General features: G+C 47.1%; 1 protein-coding gene across 3 annotated transcripts in view; it reads left to right on the top strand.

The window, feature by feature from the left end:
• LDLRAD3 (low density lipoprotein receptor class A domain containing 3) overlaps positions 1–12,082 on the top strand; it is a 197,580-nt gene that overhangs the window by 82,083 nt on the left and 103,415 nt on the right. For all 3 annotated transcript variants that reach the window (XM_052693333.1, XM_052693332.1, XM_052693331.1), the window contains exon 3: positions 1,916–2,072. In XM_052693333.1, coding sequence (XP_052549293.1) covers positions 1,916–2,072 — 157 coding nt within the window. The remainder of the gene's footprint in view (positions 1–1,915; positions 2,073–12,082) is intronic.

Genomic DNA, 12,082 nt, shown 5'->3' on the forward strand with positions numbered 1-12,082 from the left:
GCCCGCTTAATCTGATTACTGACCGGTGACGCAGTGCAGCCCATTAACCTTGTTGTGCCTGGCTCCCTGACACTTGTGGCACAAATGAGGTGTGACGTGATTAAATGAGACTGATCAGTTTTGCTCACCAGTACAATGCCCACAGATGCCGTGCTGGGGATTTACAATGCAGGGAAGTGTGGAAGTCCATCATTTAGATGTTATGGCTGCCTTCCTCTGGCCAGAGTTATGACTGTCCTCTCCAAACACGCGTAGCTTGGTGGGGGGGGACAGTGAGTCTTCTGGAATGGTTCCTGGCAGGTCTCAGCAGAACCCTGGCTTGGAGGTATGTCTGTGGAGCAGAGCTTGTCTTGGTGTGCACCACACACAAAAGAGGGCATACTCACCCCTGGAGAGGAAAGCAGAACTGTGAGCAATACAACTCCATACATGTATTCAGTATTCTGATCATATTTCATTTTTGTGTGTGGGGTGAGGAGGGGTGATTTGGGCCAAAATATACAGGAGATTTTTAAAAAGTGCTAACCCATTGTTTACTGGAAAAGGCTATTAGAAAAGGAGGAAGGAGGCAGAAAGAATAAGCCTAAAGATTAAAAGAAAATAATTACATTGGATGGGATACGAAATCAAGGACAATGTTTTTCCTCCCTGCTATCGGCACTGGGATAAGGAGACTTTGTTCTTCCAACATAGTCAAAACAAATGTAAAATTCTCAGCCTGACACTGAAAATGATGGATGCCTTTGCAGAAGGCTGGACGCAGGCAATACAGATTTGTATTGCTGTGTTTGCTCATGTATCACTTTCTTCATTTCAGTCCACATGAAAGAATCCAGAATTCCTGCTCAGGGGTGCTGCCTGTCAAATAAATACAATATCTGTGAATCAGAGCAGAATGAATTCCGAATGAAATGTCTTAAATCAGCAGTATAATGTTTTATTAATTGGCTTTGTTAATCAGTAGAGCTTCAGGAGCTACAGAACTGTGTATGTGTGCTCGTGTGGGATAGCATGAGAGATCACACAGATGCTGAGCTCAGAGACAGCATGCAAAGGAAAAGACTCTCTTAGAGAACAGTAACCCAGCCTTCAGCTTCCACTAATTCCAGGAAAGATTTCATGGCCAAATGCTCGCTCAGGATTACTTAGCAGAAAATTACACAACTGCCGGCAAAGCAAATAGTCTTGAATAAAGATGAACAAAGCCCCTAAGTCAAGTCAGAAAGCTGTTGTGAACTAATCACTTTTCTGACCTTAACTGCTCTCTAATAGCCATTGGGTAGTGAGTGCCTGAGATAAATGCTTGTAATAACTAAACCTTGCGAGATGGAGTGCAGGCAGGGTGAGACAGCTGTCCTCTGGCTTTTCCTCCTGCAAGCTGTCAGGGTGACGCTGGTTGGGGTCTTGCTGCCATGGGATGGACCAGCTGGAACCTGACAGGACTCCACATGCTGCTTTGTCCCCCAGTTTCTCTCCAGTCATCTTCTCAGAGCTGGTGCTCCTCGGCCCTCCTCCAAACATGTTTGTTGTAGCAGCATCACACAGAGGTCTCAGTCATGAGAGAGGCCTTCCTTGGACTGAGCACGGCGCTAACACTGAGGAGCTGGCATCCTAATTGACAAAGAGTAAAGGGAAAGCCATCACAAGGAAGCGCATGGGTTAGCTTTTGGCTCATGAGAAGGAAAATGAATGGAATAGGATATCCTTTTGCTAAGTAATATAACTTGTGCTGGAAAGGGATGCCAACACTCCAGTATTGCCAGGGCCAAGACTTTTTGGTCCAGTCTTGCAGAGCAAAATTGTTTTCCCATTCCTGGCTGAAGAATCCAAGAATCCATTATTTTCCTCTGGATGCAGGTTAAATTTAAAGGTGTCTTCTTTATTTTTAATAGCTGTCTTTTTTTTTTTTTTCCAGTTGTCTGCTTTTGCATTTCTCTGCTGTTTCCTGTGGAGATATTCCTCGGTGACTCCCTGCAATGACACTCATAAAGACAGACTATTAAATATGAATCACAGATGCTCTGAAGAATTCCCTGATATTGCTACCAAAAGGGAGGTGGAGGAATTAAGAGGTAAGGGCAAAAAAATAATGTCATAATAGAACAGTTTCTTTCATTCCCACATGCTGCAAGAAATAATTTTGTTAATGAAGTGTTACAATATTTTGAGAGTGTCCCTCTCTCAGAAGGATTTCTTGGAATCTCATAAGCACCTTTGGTAGGCCTTTGCACATAGGCCACGCACCTCTTGTGTGGATGATATAGAAACTCTAGCTCCTGCTTCAGATCAGAAGGACACACCTGAGCATTGGTTTAACTCTTTCATCTTTTATTTGGGACAAGACAGCAAAGTCTATGATAGCATGCCAGACAGAAGTTGGCCTGAGCTAGTGATTCAAAATTGCCTGATGCTAATAGCTGCTTGTTTGTGTTCTTGTCTCTCTTCCTGCCACGTGCTTTAAAGGATTTTAACAGACCTGAAGTGGTATCAATTTATTAACTCCTTCGGCCTTCATACAACATAGAAAAAAATTATGCCTTCTTGCATTCAAGTGAAATGAAGATAGGAGATTTATCATGCTGGACTGATAATATTGCCAGGATCCCTTTCACTCTTGAAAAAATACTTCTTTCTTCCTTTTTTTTTTGAGTCTTCAACTCTGCTTGCCATAGGATTTTCCCAAGTTTATTCTTCTTTTCCTGTGCTTTATAATCCTGACTGATTGTAAAGGATAGGAATTTATACTTAAATGCATTCCTTAGCTGGAGCTTCCATTTCATGCACAAATCAGAGTAGGAAAGGCTGTATTTTAAATGATACCTCTTAGCTGGTTTGGGTCCAAACTACTCCTGCCTCGCCACATCTTAGTACAATTTAGCAGCTCTCAGCTGCAGTTTAGCCATTAACAATGTCAAATTTGGAAAGAACTGACTGGCTCAAACATGAGGAGCGTATTAATAAAGAAAACTCCTGGTTTTGTGCCATCCCAGCAGGTCCAGCTGCCAGCATCTCTAACAGCTGTGCTAGGGCCTTGCATCCTCTAATGCCTGCAAGCTCAGGGGAGCAATCCCTGTTTATATCACTAAATTTTTACAGTCCAGTCCAAAGGAATTCCTATACAGTGCTCTAGTCACCTTTAAGAAGCTTCTAACAGTACTCTGAACAAATAAACACTCAGCAGTTAACAAATAACCCAAATCAATCAATCCAGTGGCCATGTAAATGCAGAAAAAGCACATGCTGCTGTTTGTGCAACATTTAGTGCAAGCCTGTAAGTGTAATACAAACAGAAATGAAACTATTTCATTGGCATTAGGACCAAAAATGTACTAAAAAATGAACCTTTTGGACTTTGGGACATTTTGTTTTCAGATCCAAATTTGCACTAGTTTTATATGAAGTTCCAAGGCAGTGGAAGCTTCCTTTTTTTCTCAGCTCAGACCTGAGTCAAGCTTAAGATACACTTGTGCCGTCAGGACTGATTCAGATCGGTCTGAACTCAAGCAGAATGATTCTCAGGGATCTAAGTATGTGCTTCCAAGTGTGGGGACATACAAGGCCTTCACTGTCTGCACAACTCCTGCTGTTATTCAGCAGTACTCTAAGAGTCTTCTGTATCTTCTCCTACACCTACTGTAAAACTGGAGCTCCTCTAGTAGTGACGCTGTGGCCTTTCCCTACATCCATGAAAACTGTACCTTTTCTCCTAAAGTCAGCTGGACAGTTTTTTACATGATGCCTTGCCATCCCTTTGTGCACTTTATCATGGTCTCTACAACCTCATGAGCTGCTTTGCACAGTTATGGAAAATGGACAAATGTGGCTTCTCTCTTAGTAAGACAGGACAGCACATTTCATAAACATAATCTGCCCCGTTCTGCAGCACACACCTACTCCTTTTGTTTGCAGAGGGAGGGAGGCAAGCTGACACTAGGCCAAGAGGATCTGCTGGCCAGAGAGCTTCAGGCATGACGGCAGCCACTGGAGATGCTGCTTTGTGGAATTGTCTGCCCTGCTGATATAGCCAGCAGCCTCTGGATCTGAAAAGCCCTTTATGCTTCTGGCATGTGAAACCAATACTAATGCATGTGTAGGAGAGGTCACTTTGGATTTCCATACAGACAGGTTTTCCTTTTTTTTTTTTTCTTTAATGAGATTTCAGGAGAGGGCAAGGGAAGGTGGCTGGTGGAACATTATTATGGAGCCTGTAATTGCTCATATAGCTTTCTAAACTGCTTGCACTAAGAGGAGCATGATGAAAGGGAGGCAAAGGGCTGCTGCTCTCTAGAGCATGTTGGGGAAGGGCAGGGATACACGAGGGCAAGGGCTGCAGGAATGGAGAAGGGCTCTTCTGACATTGTATGTGTAATCTAATCTAGGCCATAATCATTTCCTACTGGCTCAGCATCAGTCACATTGTTAGCCTAATACTGAAATAAGATCATACCTGCCAGTAACATTTGCTTTCCTATCTGGCCCATCTACATACTGCAGTACTTCCTGGTTCAATTCATATGGGACCAACAATCTCAGTTATGTCGATCCAGACACAGCAGAATGCTTTTGCTGAGCACTCCCTGCAGACCCAGGAAACCATCACAGTGAGTGCTTCAATATGCCATTGCTCTCTTGCGTAAAAATGAGTCTGTGCTGTGATATGGGATCTTTTTGCCTTCCTTCACCCCACATTGATCACAAACAAACAACAAAGACTAAAAAGGTATGCAAAGAATATCCCATATCTAAATCCATGCTCTATCTGCACCCATACTGTGTGCAGTGTGGGTGGGACAACAGGTATGGCAGGACAGATTTGTTCGGCTGTTACTCCACTTCCTCTGTTGACACTAGGACTGCAGGACGAAGTGCTGCTGGCCCCTGCATTGCACCTCTGGCCATACAAGTTTATGTTGCAATCTTACATGTTCAACGTGCTTCAGTCAGCAAGCCTCAGTCTTCAGGAGTTGTGGCAAGAAATGAGAGGTGTGCTTTCCTCAGATCAGCGCTGTTAGTACCATCACACTACAGGCATCAGTGTTTCCCCCCTTTTCCCATGCTCTCAAAACAACACGTCATTAAAAAATCTTTGTAATAACCAGGCACTCTGTCACACTTCAGAAAATTGAAGAAACCTGGACAAATTCCTGTTGCAGGTCATAAATTTCTACTGAGCTTCTTGCACTTCCCAGGATGCCAACTACTTGTACCCCACTACTACCAACACTGCTGCAGCACTTCCAGCCAGCCAGCCAGCCTCAGCAGCAGAAGTCATCTGAGCAAAGAGAAGAAAACAGCCCCTCTTGTTACAGCGAACACAAAATGACTGCATTCGCAATTTTTAGAATACTAGCTGGGTTTCCAGATAGAAACTACAAACACTCTATAGATGCCCTTCTCCCGTCATCTCATTGCCTTGCATTTCAGGAGGGCTTAGAAGCCATAAGTTGGGCTCCTTTTTCATCTCTTATCTAATCATGAAGTCGTTTTGTAAGAGAGACCATCTTTCAAGCTCGAAGGAAGCTTGTCTGATTAAGGACCTCAGGGTTCAATTCCAAAAGAATGAATTTAAGATCTGACATTCTGAAAACGCAGTTTTAGCTTAGGTCTTCTTTTCCCATGAAGGTTTTAGCATCCTGGCTATTCCATTCCCTCCTAGCCTTGAATTTTTAATGACTTCTCTGCTTCTTGCTGCATTTCCTCTGTGCTGTCTACAAAGGCATATGTGTGAGACAGCACAAATATTTTGAGAACATGTTAAAAAAAAATAAATCCCACAACACATACACACATAAAGAGAAGCTCTCATGATGTGTTTCTTTCATGACCTAGAGCAAAAGAGACACTGCTTTTAAAACAGGTGTTGAACTAGAGGCATGAGTTAAACTGTCAGGCCCTCAGGTGGCATAGATAGCTGGTGTAACATTCTGTTAGTTGGAGATCTATGCACATAATGTATGGCATTTGCCTGCAGATTATACCAAATCTTTATCATCTAGACATATTGATTTGCCTTTTGTTATTTATTTGTTAAAGCCTCTTTAAGGGCAATTGGAGCTTAACTGCTGTGGTCCTGCTAGAGGATGAGTATTGATCTGGGCATTCATTTATTGATTATCTACTTTACTGCCAAATAATCCTTTCTGTTTGCCTGTCTCTGCCTACTTTGGATTCTGGAAGCAGCCTGGAAATTTCACACACTGCCCATTATATGAACGAAAGGTATTGATATGCTAACTGTGTGGGAGGTGAGCGGAAGGAGTGGGAACCACATAATCATCATCTTGCTGTCCTATGTTCAGACTGTGATGACTTATTTTGAAATCATTAGCTGAAAATATTGGCATTAGGCAATGAATAACATTCACATCAAAGAAAGAAAATTACATTTTTAATTAAAAAAAAAAGCTTGCAAACACAATGAATTTCTAATCAGTCCCTCCAGAAAGTACAAGTACTTAGAAGGTCAAGGATGGTAAAACTGAGCTGAGGGGTGGGAATGAGGAGTTTGCAAACAAGAAGACTTCTGTCTGGCCTTATAGCTAGAACCTGTAACTATGGAATTGCCCACTTTATGCGTATATGCGTATAAATACGTCAAATGGCAGCGATGCACTTTCTTGAAAGTGCTTTTACTTTGTACTTGAATCTGGCAGTGTGGCCTTGCTGGTCTACAGAAAATGATTAAAAAGTAAACTAGGCATCATTACCTTTCACTGTCATGTCTGATTTCAAACTTTGTCCTTTGTATCAGAGTAGCTGAAACTGGGTGTTTGCTTGGCTTGAGGAAGTGTTGTGGAGATGCATTATTGTCTGGACACACCAGGACAGCCACATGCATTGTGGGTGCGAGGGTGGGAGAACTGCTCTGAAAATGTACCAGATGAAGTGTAACATTGATTGGAGTAAAGTGAGGAGAAGGGAAAACAGCTGTGACCTCCCTAAGTGATACAGCTCAGGGGGAATCTTGCATTTTCAGCATTATCAGGGAATAAATGGGTGTTATCTGCTAATACTTGACAGTTGCATCAGAGTGGGCAGAGCACTGATCTAAGCCCCTCATCCTGCTCTGGAGCAGTGCCCCAGGGTGTGCCACTGCTGCCATAGTGCTCCCTGCCATGGCTTTGACAACAGGGGAGAGCCCCAAAGCAAGTGCAGCCTGTGGGGTTAACTATGGAGCCATTGTGCCCTAGCACAGATGCAATTAATGCAATTTGTGCTATGGAAGGACAGAAGGACAAGCCTGATGAAGCAAAGCACCAAAATGCTTGTGGCAGAAGAAAGAGGAGGAGAGGAGCCTTTGCTCACCCCAAGTCCAACAGGCACGAATGAGGTGTGGACAGGAGGCAAAGGACAAAACCTGTCAGAGCCTGGGGTGCTCTGCTGGAACACGGGGAGAGTCTCTCCACACGGGCCTGAAGGAGGGCACTAGGCAGGAGACACAGAAAACAACCCTGCACTGTCAAGGGTACGCACAAATTGACCTAGCGTGCCTTTTCCATCTCTGATTTCTGAGTCAGAAACAGAGAATGCCATTACAACCACAGCTCAGGCCAAATGAGAGCTGCACAGCAGGGGGCTCTTTGCAGATGGGTGATACACGAAGAACAAAATGAAAATGAATGAGCCAGAGCTCCAGGGCCTTCTCTCTCCACTGGAACAGAAAGCCCAGCAGCTATTGTAGAGCAAGCAGTGCTACAGTTTCTGTAGCATTTTTTCTACCGTGAAGAGCCCACGTCCTGGCAGCAGAGGAAGAAGAGGATTTAACACTTAAGCTAGCTTAATTTGTACCAGCAGAACATCCCAGATTGGGTCTGTCATAACACACTTTCTCTGGATGCTCATTAAAACCCTTTCTGCACGCAGAATACAGAATAGGCCGGCTCTGCAGAGACCAGTCCTCGTGCCAGCCGTGCGTGTGCCTTGGGCACTGTGAGCAGCGAGCTGCTGGCAGCAGGAAACCAGGGCTGGTGGAGCTCCTGGGGCCTCGGGGGCTCAAGGACAGTGCACTCGTGTGCCTGGCTGCCTCCCGCTGCTGGGGGCTCAGCAACCCATGGTGTTCAGGGGACAGGGAAGCTTGTCTCACTCTCTTTGGCCTTTGTCATAGTCCCATCTGCTTTTCTGAGAAGGCTGATGGTGGAATTGTATGTCTGGAAGCTGCTCCTGACCTTCCTGATGAGTGCCGTAGCAGTGCACACCATTTTTACATGCTAAGATGTGAGAGAAGCATAGGAGTGATATGAAGGAATCTGAATGCCTATTATGACTCCTCTGTTGAAAACTGATCTCTAACTCTCTTTTCTAAAGAGGGCAAGGTCACAACAGTCAGGAGAGCTTCAAGCTTGGTGCAGAGCTAAGGATCAAAACATTGCAAAGCCATAATGGAGATGAATCCTAATGGATAGATGGATATAGGCTGATATTCTAGTATGCCTGTCTAACTTGATAGATGCTAATGATGATGACAATTTTAGAAAAGTATTTGGATCTACGTTTATCATTTTGCTGCAGTGTATTAAAAATGGAATTAGTATTATTTTGAATCCATCAAAAAGCTGTTGCTAAGCATAGTGCCAAACTCTCTCCTTTTTTAAGTGGTAGTCAGTCATATACCAAATATTGCTAAGTATTATTACATTTTTTTATCTTTAATTAACACATTCCTAAATTTTCATCATTATCAATCCTGTCACTGGGTCTGACACATGTAAATGACTGGAAATAATTCCCTCAGAGCACTGTTTCCAGACTGAAGCCAGCAAATTTAGACTGCATCTTTGCAACACAGTAACAGAGAGCAAACTTGATGCCAAAGGCAGATATCCTTACACCTACTGTTAACAGAGACCTAGATGTTAACATAGGGTTAGCTGAGAGAAAACCTGACTTATTCAGAGACTGAGTAGTTTATAAATTAGAGGACCCAACATTTCATTGCAGGGGAGGGCAGAAGGTAAAGCCACCTTGGACTTGCAAATCCAGCAGCAAAAATCCCACATCTTTTAGAGCAGTGAACGAAGTCCCAGAAGCTTTGGTTAGCAGCAATTGTGCTGATACAAATGAGCCTCCTCTGACAAGCTTGGCTCTGCTGAAAATTTCCCTTTCTAGCCTTCAGTTGTCAGGCACAAAGCTACAATGAGTGACTGACTTTCTCATAACAGATCTTGCCAAGACCACAGGCCAAGCACAGTTCTTCATTACTCTGGTGTAATTTACTATGAAGCTAATGAAAGCAAGAAAGGAATCTTTTTTTCAGAGTATATTCCCTTGTTTGCTGGTACCCCATGTTACTTTTAGGCATTCAGAGTCCAACCACATACTGAGCAACCTAGATTTTTTCATTTATCCTTCCAGCATCTTTGTGGTGTGGGTGGCCTCGCTGTGAGCCAAAACATGGGCTGACACGAATGACACCTCAGGCTCACACACACCCCTCAGAACTGCCAGCGCACACAGAAACAGGCTTGACTGAGAATACAGAGTAGACTGTGGCAATCCAACACGGGGCTCAGCTACACCTGACCAGCCCCTTTCATCTGCTTTCCCTTCATTTTCGCATGCTTTTACCTCTTTGATCTACCTAAGTCCCTCCCTATCACACTCTTAGGTCTTCATCCAAAACACCACCTAGATCTTACATGTTCCAAAAGTGCCATTCCTGCTGCATCCCATGAGTCCCATAGGTAGGCAGTAACCACTGTTAGTTAGCAAGGCACTTGGGAGACAGCTTCGTGGTTGACTCATCTCAGCAGGCTTCACACCAGGGAACAAAAAGGTCTAATCAGTCTTCTCTGATATGCTTTGAAGCAGCCACTTTGGTGTGCTCCATTTTCACTGGTAAGATGATTGGGGATTCTCGCTGGTCTTTGTGTTTACAGGGGTTAGATTTTAATCACATCACCTGTGGGTTAACTATGAGGGGCTGAAGTACCACTAACTAACTGACTAACTAACACAGGCTAAACTGTCCTTTGGAATGATGCAAGATTCTTGCCAATCTCCACAAGCTGCTCCAGCTTTATTAAATACCAATTGTAAGAATTCTGTCTAAACGGTGTTTCTGTGCAGATGAGCTAAGCAGTTTTAGAAGCCATTTAGCAGCTTTTTACTGCTACAAACCGGCTTTAATTCTCAGCTAAAATAACATACACGCTAAGCCCTTCTCTTCAGCTATTAAACACAGGCTGCAAGCTTTTGAAAGAGCTGAACTTTATTCTGCAGGCATGCAGATCCACTTTTGCACTGCCGCACGCGGGGGAATACTTTACAACCAAGAGGTACCGCTTAATGAAGAGATAGCGATTTGCCCATAAAAGCGGGACGGCTCACGAGCTAACGTGGCTTTCTGCGCTCTCGGTCATTATATACTGAAAATTAACGTTGCTTAGAAGAAGGCCCTCTCCTCCCTGCTGCTGAAGCCCAGCGGGTTCAGGCCGAGCCGCAATTTCAGCTTCCCGAATGCCGGGTGTCGGAGCTTCGCGAGGGTGCCGCGCGCCAGAGCGCAGCACGAGCCGCGGGCCGAGCTCCGGCCCCCCGCCACGCTCCACCGCGCGCGGCCCCCGGCCGCCACCCGCCGCCAGGGCGGGGCGAGGCGCGAGGCCCGCGATCCCTCCGCGGCGCCAGTTCCGCTCCCCGCCCGAGGGGGCGGCGAGGCCGGGCGCGACCCGCGGGCGGCGGCCTCGGCCGGGCAGGGGCGTCCGGCGGGGGCGGGGCGGCGGCGGGCGCCGCCCCGGGCCCTCCCCCGCCTCCCCGCCCGCCGCCCCGGCCGCAGGCTCCTCCGTCGGGGCCGGGCCGGCGGAGCAGCCCCGAAGTTTGCGGAGCGGCCGGCGCCGAGGCCATGTGGCTGCTGTGGCTGCTGCTGGGCTCGGCGGGTGAGTGCGGGCGCGGGCCGTCCCGGGGCGCTGCCCGGCGGCGAGGGGGCGTGCTCGGCGCGGCGGGGGAGGGCGCGAGGCCTCGCGTGCGCCCCCGCCTCCCGGCGGCGCCCGGTGAGCCGGGGGCCTCCGGCCTCCCCTCCCCTTTCCTCCTCTCCCCTCCCCTACGCTTCCCCACCTCCGGGCGGGCCGAGGCGGTGGGGGCCGCCCGCGGCGGGGCCGCGCGCCCGTCCCGGCCTCCCCTCGGGGCGGGCCCGGGCTGGGGGCGGCCAGCGGGTGGGCGAGGCGGTGCCTTGCTCGGCGCCGGGCGTGGAGCCGTTCGGGAGCGGCCCGGGCCCCGCCGAGCTGGCCCGCCTCGTCTGGGCTGCTGGGTGGGCTGCGCCGCTAACTCTTCCTTCGGTAAACTTTTACACCCCCGCGGTCAGTGGCTGTCAAAGTCAGCGAGCTGCCGGCGTGCCGTGCGGCCGTGCTGCGGGCGTGATTGGTGCTGCTGCTCGGTCCTAGCGGACTCTTGCCCGGAAAGGAGGGTAGCCGACTTCGTACTGCTGACGGCACGGGAATCGCTTCGTGCAGATGGAGCGATGGCACGCAGTTGCAGAGTTTGGATTGTAAAGCGGGATGTTCTTTTTTCTTCTTATTGAAGAGTATTTGTTGTCATTAAGGTCTTTTAAGTTTCACGGATTCCACGATATAACTTTGGTTCTATGGGCAGGAAGAGAGGTGCAGTGGGACCTGCAGTGTTTCAGAGTCACGTACCTGCCAGCTGCGTGTGCAGCGTGTGTGGCTGCTCTGTAGGTTTGTGTAGGCTTTTCGAAATTATTTCAGCTGTTCCTTATTTGGAAACCTTCAGGCAAAGCCTGAGTTTGTTTATCTGTGTTGTGATGCTTTCTTCCTCGTTAAGTTCCATAACACAGCAACGTGGCCTGCACTTCACCAAAGTGTTCCTAGCAAGGCATACGTTTCCATGTGCTGCGTGTACGTGAGTGAACACACTGGGCTTAGCGTGGGGCCTTGGAGCTGCCAGCCACCCACCTGAGCACGGCAGTCCCACAGCCCACCCCTCACAGGCTTGTTTCCCATCTGGGAGCCTTGCATGCTGAGCTCTGCCCTTCTTGCACAAGAGTTCCGCTGCAGTTATTTAACCAGTGACTCTGGCTTGCTTTGGAGCCGATGCAAAGAGCTTTCTGAAACCTTTTTTATTGTTATTTTTAATG

This window comes from Tympanuchus pallidicinctus, unplaced genomic scaffold, assembly GCF_026119805.1.
Source record: "Tympanuchus pallidicinctus isolate F22 unplaced genomic scaffold, pur_lepc_1.0 scaffold3, whole genome shotgun sequence".
In the NCBI taxonomy this organism is placed as follows: Eukaryota; Metazoa; Chordata; class Aves; order Galliformes; family Phasianidae; genus Tympanuchus; species Tympanuchus pallidicinctus.